Genomic DNA, 27,805 nt, shown 5'->3' on the forward strand with positions numbered 1-27,805 from the left:
TTTTAAAGGGAATGGGAGATGAGACTCGGATTGGTTTATTGCACGTTATGCCCAAAACACACCCATTACTCATTAAGAAAATAGGGACAATCCTTTTAGACCATGCACAGGGTGCACCGACCATTTTCCCTGCGTTAAACTAGCAAAAGTGGATTCGCTTTAGACCATGTGCTTAGAACGTTAAAATAGGGCCGGTCCAGTCCGGTTCCGTTCACACAGCTCGCGTTTTCAGAGAATGCGGTTGTGAGACCTGAAAATTTATCAAAAAAGTTTGGTTATAGAATGCGGTTGTCACTCCAGTACATAAACAAACTGTGTGTGAATGTAATCGTATTAAGGACTGACAACTGTATTCTGCTGCTGTGTGAACGTGGCCAAAGTGACCAGTTCAAATCCAATCAAAACAGTTTCAACGTAGTGTTGACAGTGGTGCATTAAACCACAATAACATCTTCAGAGGTAGATAAATTGATCATTCATAATTCATATGAAGGGTCTTCAGATGCATGAGTTGAATTATTGCATTTGGCTGTCTCTCGGCTTGCTTTGATTGGCTTTTATGAAGCACAAGATAAACAGATTTCTACAGCAACAACATTGTGACTACAACAAGATCACATCTGTCTCCTGTGATACCTGTCTCCACACTCCTGTGTGTGTGTGTGCGTGCATGCGTGTGTGTGTGTGAGAGAGAGAGAGAAAGACATAAAAGACACACACTGCCTCTCGAGTGTCTCGACGTGTTACAATTGCCGTTTTTACTCACTTGAAGGGCACTGCAGGAAGAGAACTGTATTTGGTCGTTCTGAATGAAAATGAGCAATGGGATTCCATCATGAAGGATTCACTGAATATCTTTTTGTTCAGTCCTGGAGAAAATTTTATTGCTCAGATATTGCTATTTTACAGCTCAAGGCACTTCATGGGTTTCATTGAATTTTGTCACAGATGTTTTGCCTAAAATGTCTTAGGAGTAATAAAGTTGAGACAAATGCGAAATTGCAGGGAGCTATAAAGCTAAGTATGTGAACCCTTTGAATTTTTGCATGCAGTGAAATTCTATCTAATTTTCAGCTCTTAAAAATATAGTCGCAACAATCTGAATACAGTGTGAATAAACATTCACAATTGCTATTTTAAAAGTTGCACATTTCATGCTTAATATGATGTCATTTGTGATTTCCCTCTTGCGTATATTTCAGAGAGACGAGACTGTGTCTAAGCACTGAATGTGCAATTATCCATATCTTAAAGGGGCAGTAAGCGATTTCTGAGAACGCTGTTGAAAGCAGACCAAGCAGCACAACACACTTGTGGCCAATCAGCAGTGAGGGGCGTGTCCACTCATGATTGGGCAGGAGAGAGAGTGAGCAAGAGGGAGATTTGAAAAAAGACTGTAGAAAGAGAGATGGTTGAGAGACATTAAAAAAGAGAAAAGCTCAGAGGAATATCACTAGAAAAAGAAGAGTTATGATCAGGCAAGATCTTTATGACTTGTGTTAATATTAGAAAAGCTTTCCAGTGCTGGAGAGACGGAAGCGTGAAGGCCTGAAAACAGACGCAGAGGTTGCGTTATTTCTGCTCCATATGTGAGTAACATTGGTTTTGCTGTTTCACGAGATCAAGATATGCTGTTGTTGTAATGCTAGCTATAGTAACAGGACAGTTTTGAGTGTCATTGATTGTCTGCTGGCGAGTGGCGACTAACAACCTTCCTTGTCGTTCATTTGTCATCTTTGTTTTAGTTTTTGTGAAGCATTATTTTTCTTCGCCTTAGCTATGATAAAGAGACATCCACTCTGACATTTGTGAGCGGAGCAATGAAGGGAGCGGTGTGTTTGTTCATTTCAAATATCAACAGTGTTTCCCAGAAATCCTTTAAACAAGGGTTTCCCAAATGGGGACTCGCAAACCCCTGGAGTTTCACAAGGGAACTGCTGGGGATTCGTGAATCGTTAGTTAATGAAAAGCTAATAATGAATGAAATCAAATGAAACATAAAAATAAACAAAAGGGGCTGCACAATTAATCAAAATAAAACTGAAACCCGATATATCTTAACAAATAGTGATTTTCAAATCAAAAGCTGGGATTTATAAATATTTGTTTTGGAGCTTGTAGTGTTAGTTGGTTCTTGTAAAGAGTGAAACCAAGTGTGAACACCCTTAAAAGTAACTGTTCTCTTAGTAGAGTCTTTGTTATTTTTGTCTGGGTGTCTCCGTAGCAATGTGAGACATTTTTACATGAAATTAAATGTTATATCGCAATTGAAATAAATAAATAATCACAATATAAGTTTTGGCAAGTTGTGCAGACCTGTATATAAATAATGAAAAAAATAAAGCACTTGCTAAAAATAGATATTTAATCTGTTTTCTTGCATGTCATTTGACAATTAATTGATTAGAGCTGTGAATATGTCACAGAATAATTGAAATATTAACTAACTTAACAGAGCCTCTACTTTTAAACAACAACAACAATAACAAATGTTTTATTCTAGCTTAATACACTTTTTATCAACATTTGAATATGGGTAAGTTTCATAAAAAAGCAAAAAAAATTAACAAAAAGCTGAGAAAATTGCATTTTTTTCAATTCATAGATAAGCTGTCAGCCGAACCTCTGAGATGTAAGCAGCACTATTACACATCTTCTGGTACAGAATCTTCGGATCCAAACACAGGCAAAAAAGGAGCAGAAACAAGCGATAAAAGCATTCGCTTGTTTCTGCTACTTTTTTACCTGTGTTTGGATCCGAAGATTCTGTACCAGAAGATGTGTAATAGCGCTGCCTACATCTCAGAGGTTCGGCTGACATTACAGTCTGGGAACCTCTGTCTTACTGAGTGATTTTGGTGCAGAAAGAAGCGGAAAAGCAATTTGAGTGGGAGGAACGGGAGCGAACGGAGACATGCAGAAAGAGAACAAGGAGTGGTGGAGAGTGAGGACGGTGAGAAGAAAAACAGGAGAAAAAGGGAGGAGAAGACAGACTTTGATCAGAGTAGAAAGGAGTGGAGTCTGCTAGGGTGCGAGAACGTATACTGCCATGTCGCACGCTCTAATCTGAAGAATAAATCTTGACACTTTCTTGATGGTGTTTCACAGAGACCTGAAGCAAATGTGCTCTTCCCCAGAGCGAAGCCTGCTTTTTACACTTCTGACGGGCGTACGGATCGACCCGCTCGCAATCCTGCATCTCTGATGAATTCAATTTTACAGTTTATGAAGCGGAACGTAAGATCTCCCCTCCCCTGCAGAGAGTTTACAGCGCACTGACACAGCTGGGCCGTTTTGCTCACGTTCGGCTGTATGTTTATTGCGAGTCCTGACAGGAATAGATGGGGCTAAAGACATTTATTAAGTTTCTTAATTTGATCTAGTTTTCATCAATGTTCTCAGCATCTAAAGCAGAGTTCCTTTCCTGCTGATGTAACCAAGGCCTTGTGGGCAGGGAAATATAATATTAATCAACTATATGTTTATTTTGTAAATGTGAGTGAGTTTCTGTGACATTCTGAGTGGTTTTTAGAGCTTTCATGAACGTGATTTCATCTATGTTCCTGGATCATCTTTTTTTGATCCTGGAACAACATTACAATCAACCAACCAGATTTGAGGGACAAGTTTACAGTTTATGTCAAGTTTAGGTTGACAATCAGGGTTAGGTGCTTCTACATCAGTGTTATTCATTATAATTTCCCTCTGATTTTAGGGATAACTTGTGGATAGGGTTAGGTTTAGGTTTAGGTTTAGGGGTAGGGTTAGGACAACATTTTCGGACAGGATCAAGAAAATATGTTGATCCAGGATGTCTTACTTGGCAAAATCATGGTAACCATACGTAGATATGGCTTGGGTCAGGATTTTTTGCCTGTTTTATCACTCACAAGATAAAACAATGTCTGTAATGGTACACCACTCCTCTGCAAGCTGCACACTGCATCAGATCCATAGCACAAGTGCAGGAAAAGTTACAGACTGAAGTATGATCCCTAAAGTGAAGTATGCGTAATAGTTACTTAAGCTGGTCTCAGACTACAGGATTTTTAAAATCTTAACCGATTGTAAAATCTGGTTGCATCACGCACATTTATTCTTTCAAATCTCAAACCTGCACACACTACAAGATTTAAAAATCGTGGCGCATCACACATTACAAGATCTTCTTAAGATAATCATGCCAGATAATCACCTGACGTGATCTCACGGGGAAGCGGATGTAAACAAAATGGATACTGTGCAGAAGCAACTTGCTGTAGACATTAAACGAGGAGACATTATAAAGGCAGCCGTGGTGTTGCCGCATTTCGACCAGCTGTTCCTCCATCTCCTTTGTCCACTGGACCCATAGAGCTGCTTGATGTTTCGCGGTCGCCTTTTTTTAAAAGTTCCATCACTTCCATCTCCTTGAAGACTTGTCTCTCATTGGCTATTGTGGAAGTACTGACGTAATCATAGTCATCCTGATTTAAAATCCTCAATATCAAACATGTGTCTGATGTAAATGCCTCACATTACCAGATAATCTGGGCGAAACATTGGAACCGACCAATGACACGGTTTTTATCACCAAATACTGGGATGGGTAAACCGGCATAAATCGGCCTGAAACTCTTGTAGTCTGAGCCTGGCTTTACTAGTCACCTTATGTAAAATAGCAATAGCCTCTTACAATCCAAACAAAAAGATAAAATGTCACGTAATTCACGTGCATGACGTCAGAGTTTTCACACATTCGTCAAATTTTTCTTTGTTTACATGGAGGCAATAATTGTATCATTTTCAAAAATGTGCACTTTGAAACCCGTTTTCAAAAGTATGCATTTTCAGGCCCCCAAAACGCTGTTGTCGTGTAAATGAATGCCTGGCCAAAATGCATAGAAGGCTTTCAGTTGAAAACAGTGTCGTGTAAACGGCCCCTTAGGGTGAAGATCAGCTGGATTTTCTTCTAATTGGTGGGTAATTATGGGCAGATTGTTGCCTAATTTTGCCACTGTTTTTGCATCGTCTCCTGATGATCACCAAGAAAATCACACATATGGAAAAAACTGGCATTGTTGATGCGGGAATGTTAGAGCACCTCAATACCTCAGTCTTTCACAGCATCCAGGTGGAAATACTCACGTAAAAAGAGGTGAAAGGTTGCTCAGACACACACTCTTCAGCTTATCAAAAATGAAAAGATCCCTGTCTGTTCTTCTATTCAAACACATGCTCACACATGCTGTAAGTTGATCTATCAATAGGGAGTGTGTGTTTAACGCTGTGTGCAGCTTGAATGCATTTGTAACGACACTTAGATCTACATCTCTTGTGCAAACACACACGGTGGACTTGCATCTGTAACAACACATAGAACCTTGGCAGTCCTGCTAATCACCTCAAAGAGCCTGACCTCAGTGTCGGCCCCCTCGGGTTTCAGCTCCACCAGGGGGCCCAGCCAAACTCAATGGGCAGAGTGGTGAATGGGTCCTATGGTGGAGCTGCACGTTGGGGCCCACATGCAGTGGTTTCAGCAAAATACACAAAACCACTTCAAAACGTTCCATTGATGTCCGTCAGGGAACAAAGACATTCCTGATTCATGAGTGTTCGCAGCTGGTTATCCAGTAGGACTGCTTTTATAGCTGGACTCACGTCATGATGCATTCAAGTCCAGCTACTTCCTGTTTCTGTGCTACACAAAGACATGCAGCACCATTGTGCCTATTTAGTCCAAATACAATATAAAAACCAGGAGAAAAATGTATGTTATAGGGCAAGGACAAATCATATCAAGGACAAATCATTTTTGTTAAAAAAATAAAACATGTTTAAAACCTCACAAAAGTCAAATTTAAATATAAGCACCCTGAAAAGAAAACAAGAGCACCCTCAGTTGATACTGGAATAGAATAATATTATTAGCGAAACAGATTTGTGCTCTGGAGAATGTGAAATGTTCCTATTTACAGCGTGTTTTTTGCAGCGGAGAGAAATGTAGCCAATCACAGACATGTTTGTTGATCTCTTGAACGCGATGGCCAATCAGAGTTAAGTTATAATCCATTCACCACTCAAATGCCGGAGTTTTTATTCAAGTGCTGAGTTCTGCTCGCTCTCGCGAAACCTCTCATTAACAAAGACATGATGCAAGTAAGATATTCATTATGGAGTGTGTGTAGACAACTTTATTGATTTTATTGGAACATTGTGAGATCGCGAACTGAGATGAGTGACAGCATTGTAGTGATTGTAAAGTGAGGCTATATAGATATAATAATCTATTAAATAAAAGTATTGTTTTCAAGCTGCTAAGAGGACTGATGGCGAATTACATGCTGCAAAGTTTCAGAAGTGACGTCTTCACATAAATGCAGGATTCACTCTTGAAAATGCAATTGACGTAGTGATACTAGCAAGGGACAAAAGTATGGCATGTCAAAATAGAAATGTAAATGCAGACTAATAGATTACTAGAAAAAAAATTGTATCATTATATATTTTTAATTCCATTCAAATTATTGGTGAAAGTAATGACTTGTAAATAATGTTAAATGTCTCATATTGCTTTTCTTGTTATGGTGGAGCTGTTGCTAACACATTACATCTGCACTTTAACCCACACTCATTTAAGTATTGATTTGATTTTTAATTGTCCACCTGACAGTAAAATTTTTTAATAAACTTGTTGCTAAATTTCAGGTAAATGTTTAGTTGTCCATCTGATTAATAAAATAAAAATGTATGACTGCAAATCCATTAAAATAATTTACAACTGCAAACAACTAATGAATTGGGATTTGTATCGCAACGTGTTGTTTATTATGATGCATAAATCTTAATTTTCACAATGAAAGTATTAGACAGAGTGATGCATGTGCAACAACAATGTACATAGTTCTGATCTATTGTCTTAACATTATATAACTTATTTTTGATCATAATATGGTTAGTTTCTATTAATATCGAAGGCTAGCCCAGTGGTTCTCAACTCCAGTCCTCGGGACCCGCTGCTCTGCACATTTTGTATGTCTCCCTTATTTAACACACCTGGACCAGATCATCAGCTCGTCAAGAGAGACTCTATGAACTGAACTGAAGTGTCAGATAAGAGAGACATACAAAATGTGCAGAGCAGCGGGTCCCGAGGACTGGAGTTGAGAACCACTGGGCTAGCCTAATATGTAGCTTTGTTTGACACGTTTTGTATCAGGGGTCCCTGCTTCATGGGGTCCTTGCCCTGAAAATCTGAAAAACGTTGAACTGTTATAGGGTGATGCCCACTGTGTGGGCTCTGTGACGGAGCTACGAGCTGGGACCTTCTTATCTAGTGTCTGTCTTCAAAAACAAACACAGCTCTCAAAATAATGATGTCTGGGGGAAAATGACTTGTGAAGCTGTGTAAATATTTACAGCCTTATTCTTTTGTCCATCTTACCCAACCCTTTCATGTCTGACCCATTACACACACGCGCACACGCACACACTGTTTTTGTTTGTCTCTCTCCTTCACTCAAATTTTAATTAGTATTCAGATGACTTTGTTAAATGACATGAAAGTCAAATGCTGCTAAGTCATTGTTATTCAAAGAAGATCAGCCCGGCAAAACAAATACACAGAGTTTGAAATCATTTCCGCTGTTCCACACAATAATTAATAGGAATAGTCATTTTTATTGTGTTTATGCATATTGAGATAACATAATTATTCAAACTCTCGCTCTCTCTTTCTTTCAGTTTTAATCCCAAAGCTTTTTGTTTATTTCCAAAACTCTCTGACCTTTGAAGCCTACTCTATTAGCAATATTAATAAAAGGACAACAGGGCAAATAAAAAATACAAGTAATGTTAATAAATATTAAATATTAATATATTTTAATATAATATAATAATTATATTTTATTTATTCAAATTAAATTCTATTAAAATATTTTGTTTATTTATTTTATTGTATTGTATTTTATATTATATATTATTTTACTTTAATTTATTACATGGTACATCAGACATGGAATCATAATACCACAAATCACATGTATCATGTGAATCCTATGAAGTACCTAGGAAAATATAGTGAACATACTATAGTATAAAAATATGGCACTCATTCGCTACCATGGTAAAATATTGTATTGTATTATATTGTAAACAACATAAGCAATCAACAAATTTGACAACTTGAATGAATATTGTAACAAGGTTTGTTGATAACCCACAGCCCACAGTCCTGTTGTTTTCCATGATACTCAAATTAAACAGGTGTGTTCAGGTGTGTATAAGTATCTTGGCATCTATATTAATAACACGTTTACATGGCAGGTGCATGTTGACAACTTATGTACTAAACTCCAACAAAGACTTTACTTTCTGAGGAGACTCAGGCTGTATGGTGTTAGCAAAAAAATGATGACTGTATTTTATCAGGCTGTTCTGGAGAGCCTAATCAGGTACGGGATCCAAGCGTGGTATGGTAACCTCTCTGTACAGTTAAAAAACAGACTTTCCTATATTATCAAAACTGTCATGAAAATTGTGGAGTGGAAAGACTTTCCATCGCTTCAAACACTATACGAGCAGTCTGTGTATCGAGGGGCACACAGAATACTGGCGGATCCCTCCCACATTCTTTATCCTGAGTATGTTCTTCTGCCTTCGGGAGTGCCCATAGAGTGATATAGAGAGATATAGAGTGCCCAAATGTCGACTTAACCGATTTAAATACTCTTTTGTGCCTGCCTCCATTAGAATCCTGAATGACAATACAAGTTCAAAGACTTGATCGTTTCTGGTTAGCACTGATTATTTTATTTTATACTGTTTTTTATTTATTAGTTTGTGTGATTTAAAATGGCAGCATACACACTGTGCCCAAGACAAATTTCCCTAAGGGGACAATAAAGTATATTGTATTGTATTGTATTGTATTGTATTGTATTGATAAGGGAAGAAAGAGGCGGGAACCGGAGCCCCTCACGGAGACTGCCGCATAAACTAAAATAAAGCACCAACTCCTCTCTTGTCTTGCACTGTCACCTTTTATCCTTCCGGAGTTCCTCCGTGGGACTCGAGACCGGTGTGGTGCAGGTGACGCTCATTAGCACTCACGCTCCGCTCCCACAGCTCTCGGCCCCGCCCTGCTTGCCACAATGTATAATAGTATAAACAAGAGTAAATTGTTCTATTTCTCTCTGTTTACCTCAGGAGGAGTGTCGTAATTATATTAAGGTGCTGTTGAGCCATGATGGAGGGCTGTTCGTGTGCGGGACGAATGCTTTCAACCCGCTGTGTGCCAATTACACGGTGAGTGTTCCTCAGTGCCTGCAGACTTCACTGTCTCCCCTGTGTTTACCCTCAGCAAACATGTAGAGCATGTACAGAGTAATATTACACAAACATCACGAGATCCAGTTCTGTTCATCCTAAAATATGTAGAAGAATTTCTACAGGAGCTGGTTTAACTTTGAGCTTCTATGTATGTATGTACAATGTGAGATTTCAGCTACATGCTGATTCTTTTTTTAATTAATCAAGCTGACTCAAGTCTTGAGCTCATGAAAAAAAAAAATATTTAAGTACACTGAAAAAGGGTGTAGAACCAATTTTCAGAAATTGCTAGTACATTTTACTATTAATGACAAAGAAATAGCAAGTTGCATATAAACATGAAATCTTTTTTTAGAGCGTATATACTGTATAGAGAACCAGTTATTTTTTAAGTACTAAAAGAATAATATTTGTTAATGGAATCTTTGATAAATCAGTACCATTACATTTCTTGTTATTCCCGTTGCTAGTCAACTTCGTAGCAGTGCAAGACTTTACAAGTTCATTTACATATTCTGTCACTCACCTACTTAACAATTTTTTTCTCTTACAGTCCAGTCATTAAAAGAGCTTTGTGAATCAGTTCCACTGAATCATTAAAAATAATAAGTTCATTAGGACCCATGGATTTAACACTAATGAAAGAGGATCAACATTGATGGAAGTGCAATTGACTTAATTATTAAAACTCAATAAATGGTTGCACAAAATTACAGCGAAGAGTTCAGAGGAGATTATGTTATGTTATACAATTATGTATTATATGTCACCCCAAAATCTAATGTGTTTTGCATTAAGAAAATTAAGCATTAATGACCAAGTAATGTATTTTCTTTAGAGAGATAATGACTTTGGTCACCACTTTTGGTAACATTAATGTTATTTAATATTGTTAATATTATTTAATGAACCTCAGCTAACATTGAACTTTTTGAACTGTTGAATTGTTCATTGTTAGTTAATGTTTTAACCAATGTTAACTAATAGGACCTTATTGTAAAGTGTTCAGTTTGTCGTTTGGTAATTAATGCTTCATTTTCTTAATGCAATTTATTTTATTTTATTTTTTCTTTGCATTTTGGGTTGAAATTTTCAGGCCACTTCTCACATTTTATGGTTAAACCTTAAAGTCTTTGGTTTTACAGTATATTTCGAATGAAATGAAAGCCATACTGATTTATTGTTAAATATAAAATTGAGAAAACTCTTCTGGAGACAGGTTTTTGGGTTTGTTTTAGTTGTGAGATAAATGGACACACACTACAGTTGCGTTTGAAGGGTCCATCTCTCTCACACACGCACACACACACGCTCACTCACACTCTCCGCTGTTGCTGGAAGCGTGTTGAAATGATAGCAGCACTTGTGAATGTGTTTGGAGATATGTGTGGTTTATAACAGCTATCATCCTCTCAGAGAGTGTCATATCCCGTCCTCACAAAGAGTGTGTGTGTGTTTGTTCAGAGAGACACTCTGGAATTGGTCGGCGAGCCCATCAGCGGAATGGCCCGATGTCCGTATGATCCCAAACACGCTAATGTGGCTCTGTTTGCAGGTAACAGCACACATTTCTGTCCATGTAACGACTCAAACCTCTAACCTCACATTATTCACATAATGCACTGATTTTTTCTAGCACCCTTTAATCTGTGATGATGACAGCCGTACACCCAGTAGATACACAACCTAATAATATTTAATATCGCCTCATTTATAGCTGTTTTAATTTGCCTCCATAAATGTGTTTAACCACCTTTTCCTAACATCGTTATGCTCAAGGACTTTTCGAACGCTTTGCTGCATATATCATCATGGCACAATGTCGATGCTCACTTCTGGTTATTGACCACTGACCTTTGCCCTTTGACCCCAGAGGGCAGCTTGTTCACAGGGACAGTTACTGACTTCCTGGCCATCGATGCTGTCATTTACCGAAGTCTTGGAGAGAGTCCGGCCCTGCGCACGATCAAACATGATTCCAAATGGTTCAGAGGTGAGGTTTCATATATATATATTTGTGTGTACAGTATATATCTTTTTTTTTCTTAATTAAATGATGACAACCCTCTGAATAGTTTTAGCATGTTATTGAATATGGCAGTGTTAAAGGGATAGTTCGGCCAAAAATGATATTAAACCCATTATTTACTCACCCTCAAGCCGTTCGAGATGCATATGTCAATCTTTTTTCAGACGAACACATTTTCAGTTATTTTAGAAAATGTCTTAGATCTTTCAGTGGTTATAATGTGAAGTTATGGGGTCCACCTCCTTCAAGTCCCAAAATGTGCATGCATCCTTCACAAAAGTAATCCATCCGGCTCCAGGGGGATAAACGAAGGCCTTCTGGGGGTAATCCGTGCGGTTTTGTCGTAAAAATATACATATTTAAAACTTTATAAATTAAAATATCTTGCTTCCGGCAACGGTCGACACGCGTTCACGGGAGATGGATGCCGGCGTATGACGTAGGACGTTTATCCCCCTGGAGCCAGATGGATTACTTTTGTGAAGGATGCATGCACATTTTGGGATAACTTGACATTATAACCACTGAAAGATCTAAGACATTTTCTAAAATAACTGAAAATGTGTTTGAAAAAAGATTGACATATGCATCTCGAACGGCTTGAGGGTGAGTAAATCATGGGTTAAATATCATTTTTGGCCGAACTATCCCTTTAATGTATTTGGTCAGAGCAATAGTGGATATGCTACTGTTAATTGATACACAGACACGCTGCTGTGAGCATGTAAGATTTCCTACTGCTGCATAAATGAACATCCATAAATCCCGGAGCAGATCTAGGCAGGTGGAGCTGGAGGGTTACTCTGATACGCTACAGGACTAGCTTACAGCAAACAATGAACCAGACTATTTAAATGCAAGGAATCTCATTGGCTGCAGGATCAGCAGTGGCCAATCAGCTCGTGCCATGTGGTAGTGATGTGATTGCTTGCAGATTGTCAGCCTGCGTCCCTCTAGAGTTTTTTGACTGAACTATATACTGTATATTCACCCCTCAGTTTTTTTAAAAAATAACAGAAATTATGTTTTATCATGCTTAATGCACTAACAATCAGGGCTTTTTCAGTGCTTTTATCTGCCACAATAAAGAACACTCCCATTCAAAAGTTTTGGGGTCAGTAATATTTTTCTTTTAAAGTAATTAATACTTTTTATTCAACCAGAACTCACTGATCAAAAGTGACAGTAAGGACATGTTTAATGTTTGAAAGAAAAAATCTAGATAAAATAAATGCTGTTCTGAAATTTCTATTCATCAAAGAACCTTGAAAAAATGTATCACGGCTTTCACACACAGAACAACTGTTTTCATCATTGATGATTATAAGAATTATCAAAAAAAAAGGATCATGTGACACTGAAGACTATAATAATGCTGAAAATTCAGTTTAAGTACATTTTAAAATATATTCAAATAGAAAATAGTTATTTTTCCATAATTGTAATTATATATTCCATATATTTTTTAAATTAAATAAAAGCAGTCTTAGTGAACATAAGATTAAAAATGTACTATAAATGATAGTGTCATTTTTAAAATGATCTTTATTTGGGGCCTTTTCTCAGCAATATTGATGTATGCAATTAATTATAATTTTAAATAAAACTTTCTAAAATAATTCAAATAATTTGAGAAGAACCGGCCATTTTATTCAAATATTTTATTGGATGTCCCTTGGACTAATTGGACTAAATTGTCCCTTTGAAGTGAACTTTTTAAGTTGCATGGACTTAAGTACTGTACAGTTCCTGTTGGTTGAGTTATAAAAGCTCAGCTCCATTTCAACAGGGTTTTGTGGATGTGCAATACTTCATATTTTCAAAATCACTAGTCTGTTTGACTATTTTAAAGAAACTCTGTATAATTAGGCTGTTTCATGTCTACTAACTAGACACGATGCATTGTGATATATGGACATTAAATATGGCCTTTCAATAGGACAACTGACAGATAATCAACAAAGAAATAAGCAAAATAACTTTTTATTACAAAAAAACTATCCACAAAAACCAGACACATTATAATAGGAACATTGGCGTCTAGATGACTAGTTGACCATCTTGACCCATTCTTAGTTATATCACGTCCCACATGTCCCCTCCTGGTACCTTCACACGAATAAAGAGCGAAAGTAACTGGGTTGACTTGTTTAGTTGGTCATGACAGTGTTAACACTGTATTTTAAACATTTTTTTTTTTAGTGATACAGCAAGTCAAACTGTTTTTCTGTGCAAATGCTCACATAAACTGTCAATGGAGCAGAAGCTGCACTTAACCTGCATTATTCCTTTGAAGTTGTTTCAGGAATTGTTTAATAAAAAGGATTGCTTCTTTGTCGCTCTGCAATACCTGTCGGTTTGAAGTGGGGTTTTGTTTTGTGGGTTTTAAAATAGTTTCTGGAAGCAGTTCACAACACTGAATTTTGAGTGTGATTTCACACCAGACACACAGAGAGTGCTAACAAAACCAAATGGGAATTATTATTTTTTTATTTTTTTTTTTTACCTGGCTTGTTTTTCACAAATATGCGAGACCTTGTAAAAACAGGAAACTGCACGGTGCTTTCTCATTCAGGCGAGAATAGGTGGATGTGTGTATCATTTTGAGCTCTCTGTTTGAACTTTGAATGTTGGAGAGCTATGAGATGAATATATCTATAAAAGAATCATTCAGGGAGTGAGACCGACATCCCGTTTTGAGTCATAAAGACCTGCGTCTGCTTTATAAAACGCATTCTGCTCAAGGAGAGAGAGAGAGAGGACAGGCCAAGACCTCTGAATGTCCTCTCTTCACTCTCTTTGCTTTATTTAAGAGGACATGCATGTTTTATGAGGACTATCTCTGCCTCATTCACTTGTGTTTGTGCCGTTCTCTCGCTGTATATCTCTCTCTCTCCCTGCCTCCCTCTGGGACTGTGCATATGTTGTTTGTTCAGATTAAATGTCTTTATAATGACTGATGAGTGTTTACTTATTTGAGCTTCAATTTCTCCATAGGACACCCTCAGACTGTTAAATGAAAGCCTGCGTTTGTGTGTGTCTTGCAGAGCCTTATTTTGTGAGTGCCGTGGAATGGGGACCTCATATCTACTTCTTCTTCAGGGAGATGGCCATGGAGTTCAACTACCTGGAGAAGGTGAGAAAGAAATATACAGCTGGACATTTACACATGCCGTTCAAAAGTTTGGGATTTTTTTTTATGATTCTGAAAGAAGTTAGCTTACTTTGATCAAAAAATGCAGTAATAATACAGTATAATATTGTGAAATATTATTACAATTTCAAATAACTTTTTTGAACATATATTAAATTGTACTTTATACCTTCGATGGCAAAGCTGAATTTTCCACATCGTTACTCCAGTCTTCAGTGTCACATGATCCTTCAGAAATCATTCTAATATGCTGATTTGCTGCTCAAGAAAAATGTCTTATTATTATCAATGTTGAAAGCTGTTGTGCTGCTTAATTTTTAAACCATGATTTTTTCAGGATTCTTTGATTAATCATTTATTTGAAATGGAAATCTTTCGTAACAATGTAAATAGGGTTGTCAAATGTCCCGGTGCTACCGGTACCAGTCGGCACTAAAACGGTAGTATGTGTGTACAGTACCGGTAGTGCAGAGTATTGGGCATATTCAGTGCCTGCTGATAGACGCTGCTTTTAAACACCCTCGTTCGTGTTTGTTTGAGCGCTCTCTGAGCGTCAAAGGTTTCTATTTACAGTGTGTTTTTACAAGCGTTGATCAGTGTAGGAAAATCATGGCCTATCAGAGGTGCTAGTCAGTAAGTTAGTCAGAATCCGCATAACACCCCTGAAAACACACAAGGTTTTGTTTGGTTCAATGCGAATCCTTTCATTATAACCAACAAAGTGTAAACACGATGTAAATAAGAGATTCATTGTACAATTAAGACGAGAGTGCAGAATTCAGTGAGCTTACACTTTCCAATAAAGTCCCATTAGTTAAGGTTAGTTAATGCATTACTACTATTAACTAATAATGAACAAACAATTTACCATCTTTGTTAACGTTAGCTAATAAAAATGCAACTATTAATTGTTAGTTCATGTTAGTTCAGGTTCATTGAATAATATTACCAGATACAAATTCTGATTTTAATAATGTATGAGTAAATGTTGAAATTAACATTAACTAAGATTGTTAAATGCCTTAGAAGTATTTTTCATTGTTAGTTCATGTTAACTAAAGGTGTTAACAAATGGGGCCTTGTTGTAAAATGTTAGCCCTCCCTCCATCCCCAGTCCACCCTTACCATTTATTGAAACTAGGCTGATTAATTATTAATAATGCATAATTAATCAAGGTTGTAAGGTCATAATAACATGCAAATTAACATATGACTGCCCATGAAAAGCCAATTCAGTATTCAGGAACGTAATAGTGCCCCGCCCTGTACTCAGAGCTCAGCCAATTATAACCTAGGTCATTTACATATTAAAGGTACGGTGTAAAGGTCCAGTTGCAAAGTGTCAGAGAGAGCTCAGAAAATGATTGAGTAAAACTAAATGATGACGCCTTTACTGACATTATGAGTGGAGTTCTGGGGGAGAAGAAAAATGCTACAGTAGTGCAGAAAATGGCCCCTTTAAAGTTTTTACACTATTGTCAAAAGACTAAATTCTCAAGATTGAAGTGTTAGGTTGAAAAGCAGTTCTCCAGTGAATAGTCACTTTGATTCAGGCACTGAATAGAGGTTGTGTGGAGTAAAAACTGATCTGTTTTACTTTTGAATGTGTTTGTGTATGCGTTTAGGTGATGGTGTCTCGCGTGGCTCGTGTGTGTAAAGGTGATTTGGGCGGCTCTCAGCGTGTGTTAGAGCGCCAGTGGACGTCGTTTCTGAAAGCTCGTCTGAACTGCTCAATCCCTGGAGACTCGCACTTCTACTTCAACCTGCTGCAGTCCACCAGCCCCATCATACGCATGCAGGGCAGAGACGTCATACTGGGGGTCTTTTCAACACCCTCAAACAGGTACACACACTCATCATACAGGATGAATATTAAAGGGTATGGTGGGATCATTTGCAGTATAGTGGAGCGATCTGTGTGTGTGAATGATGAATGCAGATGAGACAGTAATGTGATTCAACAGCCCTGATGCAAATAAGGACAAAAACCTTTGAGAAGGTTATTTCCTCAAATCATATTGGCACCATTTATTGTCTTATCAGTTTCCTTTCCAAGATGTTTCCAGTTATTTGTAAAGCACTGTAAAGGTGAATTTCTCAAGAACATGTCTGGGCCATATTTCACACTAAAATCTTGTGAAATGTATGTATGTATTTTCTAATTTGTATTAATTTGAATGTTTTAATGTAATTGTAATGTAAAAAATGTAATGTAATTTAATGTAAAAATTATTTTTTCATTTTTAATACTTTTTTATTTCTTAATTATTATTATTTATTTGTATTTTTGTTTTTTATTTATTTATTATTTATTAATTTGCATTTATTTATGTTTGTTTATTGTACTTAATTTTATTATTTTATTTGACATGACATTTAAGCACAAAAAGTCGTAATTATACGGTTATGACAATGAGATTTTTTCATAATGGTAACGAGGGTGAAAGTTCTTAACTGTAATTAAAATAATGTCCTAAAATAGGCTTGTTTTCCTTTAAGCAAAATGTTATTTCTTTTGGTGGTGGTGAAATATGATCTGGACATGTTTTTGTGACATTCGCACCGTAAATGTGTAAAGATTAGGAAACATAACTAAATTGAAGGGAAATGGAAAACGGTTCTACACACGCACGTACGCTCGTTCCTCTGTGATTTAGCTTCTTATTAGTCTGTTTTGAACCCGAGCAGCACGAATGAATCCAATTTCAAGGCAATTTGGATTTTGTTCTTTTGATAGTCTGCCTAAAAGGGCTTTTTTTTTTTTTTTTTTTCTCCAGAAGAAACACAAAGCGAAGAGTTGTGAGAGTTTGATTGTCTCAGGAAAAAGACTGTCAAAAATTCAGTTAGCAGGGATGTTAATAATCGCCATAAACACATTTTAACAATGGGCAAAACACTGATCTGCTTTCCAAGGGGTTGGAAATGGCCAGATTACATTGTGCTGTAGAATACAGTAGCAGTTGTGACATCTGTCAAAATGTGCAAAGAGAGCGAGAGTCAGAGAAAGTGAAGTGCTATAAACAGTCTTTGTGTGTGTCTGTATACATCTAGAGAAATGTGCACTTTCTCCCATTCAACCAAGTAATATGAGTGTACCGTCTTTCTATGTATAAAGTCTTGGTAGCACTTTATTTTACAGCCCTGTTCCTTGTGTACATACTATGCACGTATTATAGTAATTACAATAACTAGGTACTAACCCTGAACCTACCTCTAAACCTAACCTTAACCCATGTAGTTAGCTTATATTACCCAGTACAGGTAAGTACACTGTAAGGAAGGACATTTAAGTGCGCATACTGTAATATATAGAGCAACCAAAGTCTTTGTTCTAACTCTCATTTGCTGACAGGCAGGTTAATGACCACCATAATTTGTTTATGATAATTATCTCACAAAGTACCATGGTATTACCATCTCATGCCATAACCACGACCACAGGCTGATTTACACGAGAGGTGAGAGAGATGAAACACTCTCACTAGAGGTGTGTACACTTTGTGTGACATTTTAGATCTCTGTGGAAACTGAAAGCCCTCCGAGCAAATGGTGGCATATCAATTCAAAAATCTAAACTGAGTATCTAATACTTTAAGAACTCCACGTGTGATTGAAACATACAGTAGATATAAAATGTATCCTTGTCGTATCACAGAGCGGTTATATCCACAGCATGCCTGGAAATACCTCTGAATAAATGATCACTGGAACAAGCGAAAAACAAAAGATTTGACGTTGAATTCCACATTGACTTGAACACGCTGCTTTGGCACTGCATGCCTACTGAAACAACACAATTTTTTCCCCGCTTAAATAACTCCCAATAGAGAATAGATATTTGCATACTGTAGACCCAAAATAAAGGGATAGAGAGAGACAGAGAGATATGGCAGAAGATACTGTACAACAACCAGCCGATAATCTGAGTTTGTGGGTTTATGAAAGGGAATGAATTGGTCTGTTCTGAGCTAAATGGATAAACAGTCAAGTACATCATAAAACCAGCCCAAATGTTGTTCTATCAGCTCTTTGTGCCGCTCCCGAGAGCTCGTAACACACTGTAAGAGCTCTCACTAGTCTTCCAGGCTCCACGGGTAAGTGTGCGTTCAGTATGATATACTGCAGTCCATCAGGCAGATGATGAGGGCCGTTTTCAGTAGATTACCTCTCATTGTGTTCGTATGATTAGAATAAAAATGAGCTTCGTCATCAACTTCCAGTGGAATGTTTTTGGTGTTATATCTGCTCTGCTAGATGTGGTCATTTTTTAAAATAGGAAAGAGCAAATTCCAGGACAGCCATTGAGAAAGGAAAGTGGTCAAGATTAATGAGAAGTTGGATGTTTGAGGAGAAAATGTCTTGAAATGGAAACGTTTTCATTCATTTGTGCCTACATTTTCTGAAATATACAATTATTTATTTGGGTATTGTGGCTGCTATTGTTTTTATTTGTTTTATTCCCTCCATAAGAATAAATAATTACACAATAAGCCACGAGAGACTATCCATTACAGTGTTTTTACCTCAGGTAAATCATGGTACAAATCACTGTAACGCACAGCCTTGCCAGCTTAAACTCCGCCTCTTACAGTGGTGGCCATTTTGAAAAATACAGTATTTCATATTTTTCCTACTCCTCCTTCAAATTTTGCCCAATTCTTACGAAAATTGGCTCAGATGATCTTTGGACCGAGCCGCACAGAAATAGCTAAACCGATTTGGTCACACTTTAGTTTAGGATCCAATTCTCACTATTAACTAACTATTAACTACGACCTTTGCCTCAATAAATTCCTAAATGCTGCTTATTAATAGCTAGTAAGTGAGTTGTTAAGTTTAGGTATTGGGTAGGAATAAGGGATATAGAATGAGGTCATGTAGAATAAGGCATTAATATGTGCTTTATAAGAACTAATAAACAGCCAATATCCTAGTAATATGCATGCTAATAAGCAACTAGTTTGTAGTGAGAATTGGACCCTAAACTAAAGTGTTACCTCCAATCTTTGCCCAAAAGTTGCGATGCCCTGAACCAAACGAGGTTGGTGCAAAACTGGTTCAGAGGCTGTGTCTCGGACAAACTTTGATCAATCGAAATGTAAATTTGTATGCTTTATTGGAACCATGATCTAATCTGAACTTATTAAATATAACATACAGTGCAATTATATACAAAAAAATCTGAATAGTATTTTGTCCTTTTGTGATTCATATTGCAGAGCATTTGACTATTCAGTGTGATGAGCTTTGATGTGCTTGCTGTGATTGTTGTGCTTGCTGTACATACTGAATTTATTGTGCTTACAATGCTTGCTCTGCTTGGGTGCTTGCCCCCACATTGCTGCTTGCGGCTATATTTATGATTATTATAATACACATCATAATAATCACAATACACAAATACTATTGTACAAAAAAAAAAATGTGTTAATAAAATGGCACAAATCTAACTGTATTTTTTTAATACCTTAAATAAAATTTTCATTTCATTTTTATATTTTTTCACAGTAGTTTTGCATCATCTGAAAGGAGGGCTATTATGTACTCACTCTAGAGTTATGGCTGAGCTTCTATGCCAAAGTACAAACAGCATGAAGTCCCTCCTGCTTTCTTCCGTGTCCATTTTTCTCATTTAGTCCTCATTTCTCAGACCCCCGTTGTGTCCTTTCTCGAATGGACGAGAGAGGCTTTGCTGCAGAGCTTTGTGTGATGAGGTGATCTTGGCCCGTTCACCTCAAGCCCACTGGGCTGGTCAGTTACACAGGCGCAGCGCCAGAAAGCCTTTAAAGTAGTGGACGATAGGCGACCAGGGCCGCATGCCAGAGAGAACAGGGTGAAAGTAGAGCTCGTTTGTCTAGCTTGAGGTTTACAAGGCTGTAGTTCACTACATCTGACAGCTCATTGGCTGGATTAGAGTTGGAGGCCACAAACTTCTAACAGCTTATTGGCTTAAGTGGTGTTCTCAAAATGGCTTCCATTCGGAACCCGCCTGCCTGTGTCAGGCAATAGCCGACGACGCATTTGTATACAAAAAAAAGTTAGATTTTTATCAATTCACCACAACTACATTTATTTGATGGAATATTATTACAATTTAAAGAAACTGTTTTTTATTTGAAAAATGTAGTTTATTCCTGTGATGCAAAGCTGAATTTTCAGCATCATTACTCCAGTCACATGATCCTTCAGAAATCATTCTAATATGCTGATTTGCTGCTCAATAAACATTTTGTATTCAAAATATCTTAATATGTACTTCAATTTTGTGTTCTGCAGAAGAAAGAAAGTCATACAGGTTTGGAACAACATGAGGGTGAGAAATTTCATTTTTGGGTGAACTATACTTTTATTTATGAGAACTAATAATAGTGATGTTTGTCTTAGCAAGCACTACTAAAAAGTCACAGTGTGCCATCATTGTGTTATTCTTTAAATCCCTTTCATTTTTACAGTCACCTTCTGAGATAAAATGAGCGAGCTGTCAGTGCACTAATGGCTCTTGCAGAACAGCGCTGTTTGTCCCTTTATTCTTTTAAATAGTTGAGGTAATTATAAGGTTGCGCCACTCAGGGAAGCACAGGAGAGGTGGTAAAGGAGACGGAGAGGAAGATGACATCCAGTGACATCTCTGTTAATTTGGTGTAATCTTTGGCACAGATGTCCTCCATAAGGGTGGCAGGCGGCGGGCTCAGGCCGATCTCCAAATCAGTCCATTAACACCATGCCCACTGCGCCGTTTCTGTCCATCAATCTGCCTGCATTTTCCAAATTTTCCAAATGAGACCCTTCATTCCCAAAGCCTTTCAATTACCAGTAGCCCTAATTTAACAGATCAGACTCCATATTTTCCGTGTATTTATTAGTGGGGAATATTAGAGTGGAATTGAGCAGAAATGGAATGATTAGAACTGAATGAGCAGACCTCATCATATCCGAATGCGATGATTGCTCTGCAACTGTCTTATCTACTTCATTTTTATTTAGTCACTAGGCTATGTGGAAGGTGGAAGGACTCTGCGCTCTCATTGTGATCAGGATAATGTAGCTATTGTGTTCAACTCAAGCTTGTATCAAAATTATATTCCCTGAATGATTCTATTGGTTTTCTTTTCTGTGTATGATTATAAAAATGCAGCTTGGTAATCTATGTAATCATAAGCTCTAAACCTAGTAGGCTGCCATTGTCCACCCAAATATGAAAATTCTGTCATCATTTACTCAACCTCGTGTAGTTCCAAACCTGAATGACTTTCTTTCTTTCTTTTTATGCAGAACACAAAATAATTTATTTTTAAGAATGGTGGTAACCAAACAGTTTCTGTTCCCCTTTGACTTCCATCTATTATCTGTCTGTCTGTGTACAGTGCCATCTATCTATCTATCTATCTATCTATCTATCTATCTATCTATCTATCTATCTATCTATCTATCTATCTATCTATCTATCTATTGTATGTATATGAACTTCCACAAGTCATGGGTCACAGGTTTTTGAAGATTAATTATTTAATGGATTTACCAAAGTTTTCAGGGTTTGTATTATCAAGTCTATGTAAGACAGTTAGCTTTGTTTTAGGCACTCTTTGAGTTTTGTTGGAGGTGCAGGGAATTGGATTTGCCAAAACACTGTCATTTAAGATAAAGGACATTGAGGGTTAGATCATTTTCAGTCCAGCATTGGCCAAATGCTGTCCAGCGTTGGCTCAGCAGGTCTGGTGTCAGGTGAGGGGTGTAGACAAGCCCTCTCACTCCAGTTCCAGCGGGACACCAGACAGAACTCGCCAAATCTGCCGCCGCGGTCCAAACACACACGTTCTCAGAGCAGCTGACGGGACCATGTGTGACCTCAAACCCAGCCCAACATCCTGTGATTTACAGTCTCATTCTGTTGCTTTTCCCCTTTTTCTTTTAACGTGTTGTTATTATCACACTGATTTCTGTAATTAATCCCTTGTTGATTTGCACATGTTTGGGCTGTTGTTCTCTACTCTCCAAAAATTTCCTGGAAGATAATGTCACTATGGATGTTTTCTTAGTTAAGAGGTTTTTGCAAAAGAAAAGTGAAATTGAGGACAAGTAAAAACCTATCCATTTATTATGAACGAGTCAGAACAGTCTGAAGGCTTGGTCCAATTAGTGGTTGTAGCTTGAAAGCTCTGGGAAGAGTAATAGTCAGAAATTTTAGTCTTAAAAAAATAATAATAATATAATTAAAACAATACTCCCACATTATAATCTAATTATTGCCTTTTAGAAGGTAGCTGCACCAGAGGACACGGTTAAAATAGTAGCATCTGCTCAAAACAAAACAAAAAAACAAATATGATTTCCATCTTTTAAAATGTATAAATCTAATATATTAAGAAATTTAAATCATTTAACTATTTTTTACAATTATTTTACAAGAGTTTGTTTAGATCATTTTACCTGTATAAAATACAATTGAAAATTGTTTTACATTACTATTCAAAAGTTCGGTAAGATTTTTAAAAAATCTAAAACAATTGAAATAAAAAAGCTACATTCTTTTGATAAAAAAAAATTCTGTCAAAACCGTAATATTGTGAAATATTATTATGATTTAAAATAACTGTTTTCTATTTTAATATATATTAAAATTTAATGTATTCCTGTGATGCAAAGCTGTATTTTCAGCATCATTACTCCAGTCTTCAGTGTCACATGATCCTTCAGAAATCATTCTAATATGCTGATTTGCTGCTCAAGAAACATTTCTTAGTATTATCAATGCTTTTTTGATGAATAGAAAGCTGAAAAGCATTTATTGAAATAGAAATCTTTTGTAAAATTATGAATGTCTTTAATGTCATATTCAATATATATATACAATATATACAATATATATACAGTATACAATATAACAATTATTTAATGCAATTTAATGCATCCTTACTCAATAAACCTTATTAATTTCTTTTAAAAGACTGATCCCAACTTTTAATGGTATAGTGTATAAGTATTAATTTTACTAGAATTGATTATTTCATATTTTGTATAAAGTTGAATGCCATTCAGTTCACTACTAGCCTTTTGATAAGATTTGTTGTTTTGCCTGAAAGCTGAAATCTGGACAGATAAGAGGATCCAAGTTTCCTCAACAGTCCATCTGAACTCCCACTGTTTGGAGAGAGAGACAAGCTGCCCTGGAACACATGGTGAACACCTGCAGACCAGAACACACACACACACACACACACACACACACACACACACACACACACACACACACACACACACACACACACAACATTAGGCTGTTCAGCCAGTGAGAACACTTGCCCATCCTTGCAGGTCATTTTACAGTTTCCTTCTGTGTTTGACTGATCTACGATTTCCTTTGTATTTTAATGTGCATCAAGCTATAATATTTTGCTGATATATGTTTTCTCTCAGTTTTTAGCTTTTAAAAGGAAGAATTCACCCCCCCAAAAAATGAAACTGTCATCATTTATTCACCCTCATGTCTTTCCCAAGACACATATTTTTTTCTTTCATAAAACAGAAAATATTTTGAAGAATCAAGCTCCAGAAGACTACAAAGCACTATGAAAGTGCCATAAAGCAGTCCATGTGTGTATTGTTATATTTATACTGTAGCCTGCGTGCTTTAAAATAGCTTGAATTTGCACTTGAGCTTTTATTAATCTGATGTGAGTGGCTGTCGAGACACTATAATGAGATGCTGTAGAGGCAGATTGGTCGATTAGTCTGTCAGCTGCAGTAAATCGAATAGTCCTGTTGTGACATGTCACTTTGGCTTAGGGTAACAGCGTGTGTGTGCTTCTGTGGGACTGTATGTGTGTGTTTGAAGTGTGGTTTGGATCAGTGATGTGTCTTGACCCTCTTGGAACTCTGTGTCTACCCAGCATCCCCGGCTCGGCGGTGTGTGCGTTTGACATGCAGCAGCTGGCACGTGTGTTTGAGGGCAGATTCAAAGAGCAGAAATCTCCAGAATCCATATGGACACCTGTACCTGATGAACTGGTGCCGAAACCCAGGTATCAATCTTTCTGTCTTTCTAGTATCTATCATGTTCTATTCATGTTCTGTCTGTCGGTCGATCTGTCTGTCTGTTTATCTGTCTGTCTGTTGTTCTATCATTTATCTATCTATCTATAGTCTGTCGTTCTGTCTATCTCTCTCGTTCTCGTTCTGTCTGTCAGTCTACAGTATATATCTGTCATTCTGTCTGTCTTTCCGTCCCGTTCTGTCTGTCTGCCGTTCTGTCTGTTAGTCTATATATGTCGTTCTGTTTCGTTATGTCTGTCTGTTGTTCTGTCAGTCTGTCTATGTCATTCTGTCTATGTCATTCTGTCTATCTATCTATCTATCTATCTATCTATCTATCTATCTATCTATCTATCTATCTATCTATCTATCTATCTATCTATCTATCATCTATCTATCTGTCTTTCTTTCTGTCGTTGTTCTGTCTGTCTGTATGTCGATCTGTCTGTCATTCTGTCTGTCAGTCTATATATCTGTCTGTCTGTCTATCTACCTATCTGTCTATACAGTATGTCATTCTGTCTGTCTGTCTATCTCTCTGTCTATGTCTGTCTGTCGTTCTGTCTATCTCTCTCTTGTTCTGTCTGTCTGTCTATCTATCTTTCTGTTGGTCTATATAACTGTCATTCTGTCTCGTTCTGTCTGCTGTCGTTCTGTCTGTCTATCTATCTATCTATCTATCTATCTCGTTCTGTCTATCTATCTCTCTCGTTCTGTCTGTCATTCTGTCTGTCGGTCTATATATATGTTGTTCTATCTATCTATCTCTCTCGTTCTGTCTGTCTGTTGATCTGTCAGTCTATCTGTCTGTCTGTCTGTCATTTTGTCTATCTATCTATCTCGTTCTGTCTGTCTCTCTATCAAATAGTGAGTGTTTGGTTTGGACATTTGAATCATGAAAGTGGTTCTTTTACTTTTCTAGGCCTGGAGGATGTGCTGTCCAGGGTTCGAGATTCAGCTCCTCCAACGCCCTTCCCGATGAAGTGCTGAACTTCATCAAAACTCATCCTCTGATGGACGAAGCAGTTCCTTTGCTCGGACACAGACCCTGGATAGTCAAGACCATGGTTCGGTACGATGCATAGACCTACGGGACACAGAAAAAACTATCAATAAACCCCAGGATGCTTGTTATATGAAGTGTGTTGCTGAGATTTGAAAAGGTGAAGCGAAATTCTCAAGGCCTCCTAAAAGCTGTGCTGCTTTAACTGAAATTGGTTGAAATCTCAGGAATCAAAGCCCAAGCTCTGCTGTAGTATGGCTAATGTTAGCAGCACTGATACTCAAAGGACATCATTCTGTCAACAATCCTGTTAAGCGCACTGCTACAGTTTCTCAAGGTTAGTGAGGGAAAAACATTAGTTAAACTATAACTCCAGTAGTGCTTCTGCAGAGGGTAAATTGCCTGAGGCCTTCAGACTCAGTACTTCTGAGCAACCGAAGAAAATCTTCTCTGCAAGGAGAAAAAATCAAGCAATAAATTGTTTTTTAAAATTGTATTGAAATGGCCACTGGGTCCTTTCACGATAACTAGAGGTAAATTGTCACAAAGGAGAGTGGTACTCTGGTGAGGGGAAAAAAGGTGGATATTTGATTGATATTCAATAACAGACCATTTTGACTTAAAGTGCCTGTATTATGCTATTTAAAAGGTTCATAATTTTGTTTTGAAGGTCTTCTACAGATTGAATGTCTTTGTTTTGAAGTTTTACATGCATCCAGGGTCAAAAACCTTCATTTTCTCATAATATACATTGCAGCGTCAACTCTTTTCTCACAGTGTCTGAAACAGATAAAGGAATCAGTCTCGCTGAATCAGTCTCTGCTCTGATTGGTCATATGGCCCAGTCTGTTGTGACCGGTCTACCGGTTACAGCGCATGTCGGATGTACAGCGCTCATTACCAAATCTGAATTTCAGCTCCAGATCATTCTCAGCACTTGATACACAGTGATACAAACAGTAACAATGGTGTCGGTTTTCCCATATTAATTCCAGTGCAAGTTCTCATCCTTTAAAAAAGTGCATGGATTTGCTTTCACAGCACAGAAAACAGTGTCTTCTTGACATGTCGACAACACGAACTAAACTTTTCCAGGCCTACATCTCAACTACAGTGTTTGAGGGCGGGTCATCAATGAACACCATAGGCTGGAATTATGCAAATTACATTTGAATGGCTTGAAGAAAAATAGTCAGCTCAGGTTTTTCAAGCTTACAACAAAATAGTAAAAGTGCACATAAAGGAAAAGTTGGTGTGAGCTGTCGTAAACTCCTCTGTGTTTGCTCTTTTTAATCCAAATTAAAGTCTCAACAGAGAGAGTATTTACAACTCTAATCTCTCATAACCCTTTTTAATTATTTCCTAAGCTGTATTAAGAATTATACACCAAGAATTGTTTAAAACAGATAGCATCAGTGCCAAAATCTGATTTGTTTGAAGCTATTGTACAATAAATGACAAACATATCTGTGACCATCAGCGAAGTTAAACATAAAATCAAAATAAGGGTTTATTTACTTTCTTAATACATGTTCACAATTCATGAATGTTATTGAAAAGAAAAAAAATGTGTTTGCAAGCTTTATTCAAAATGTAATAACTTGATTTTACCTCTGAAAGGACTCTCTTATTCCTCAGACTCGAAACTAGGCCGTGTGGGTTGGGAAAATAATACAGGGTTAAATTATTTTTCTTATTCAATATTATGTTTCTCTTGGAAATGCACTTTTTGGTTGCAAAATGGCTTGCAAATGCAATTTCATGTTTATTTTAACGCACTATTTTATTTGGCTACTGTAAACAGCTTACAGTTAGGATGATGAACTATATTATTGGCTGAAAATGTGTCTTTTATTGTCTTTCATCATACTGATGTTGCAACTGTTTTATAAAAGCCATACGCTTCTATAATGCTGTGCGTATTGCTTTATTTTCCTCACTTTTAAGGTACCAGTTGAACACTATGGTGGTGGACACTGAGGCAGGCCCCTACCGCAATCGAACTGTGGTGTTCCTTGGATCCACCAGGGGAACCGTTCTCAAGTTCCTTATCACACCCAGCCCGGAGAACCAGTACTCCAACACCAACACCTTTCTGGAAGAGCTGGAGGGCTACAACCCTGAAAGGTGATGAGATTTCTTTGCTTCAAACACTATTGTTTTTTCAGGCACTGTTCAGTTTTGGTCTGTTTTGCTTGCTATTGCTTGCTTGCACTACTTTTCTTCTGTCAGACTAGTGGTAAGAAAACATCCAAAATATACATTTATACGGAGGCTGCAA

At 37.3% G+C, this 27,805-nt stretch overlaps 1 protein-coding gene across 1 annotated transcript in view; it reads left to right on the forward strand.

Moving 5' to 3' along the window:
• Nucleotides 1–27,805, forward strand: part of sema6ba (sema domain, transmembrane domain (TM), and cytoplasmic domain, (semaphorin) 6Ba) — a 131,379-nt gene that overhangs the window by 87,226 nt on the left and 16,348 nt on the right. The window contains exons 6-13 of the mRNA XM_079877670.1: nucleotides 9,187–9,285; nucleotides 10,774–10,864; nucleotides 11,183–11,302; nucleotides 14,386–14,474; nucleotides 16,118–16,335; nucleotides 24,380–24,511; nucleotides 25,444–25,593; nucleotides 27,472–27,651. Of these exons, the coding sequence (XP_079733796.1) occupies nucleotides 9,187–9,285; nucleotides 10,774–10,864; nucleotides 11,183–11,302; nucleotides 14,386–14,474; nucleotides 16,118–16,335; nucleotides 24,380–24,511; nucleotides 25,444–25,593; nucleotides 27,472–27,651 (1,079 nt within the window). The remainder of the gene's footprint in view (nucleotides 1–9,186; nucleotides 9,286–10,773; nucleotides 10,865–11,182; nucleotides 11,303–14,385; nucleotides 14,475–16,117; nucleotides 16,336–24,379; nucleotides 24,512–25,443; nucleotides 25,594–27,471; nucleotides 27,652–27,805) is intronic.

This window comes from Squalius cephalus (assembly GCF_949319135.1).
Source record: "Squalius cephalus genome assembly, chromosome: 7".
In the NCBI taxonomy this organism is placed as follows: Eukaryota; Metazoa; Chordata; class Actinopteri; order Cypriniformes; family Leuciscidae; genus Squalius; species Squalius cephalus.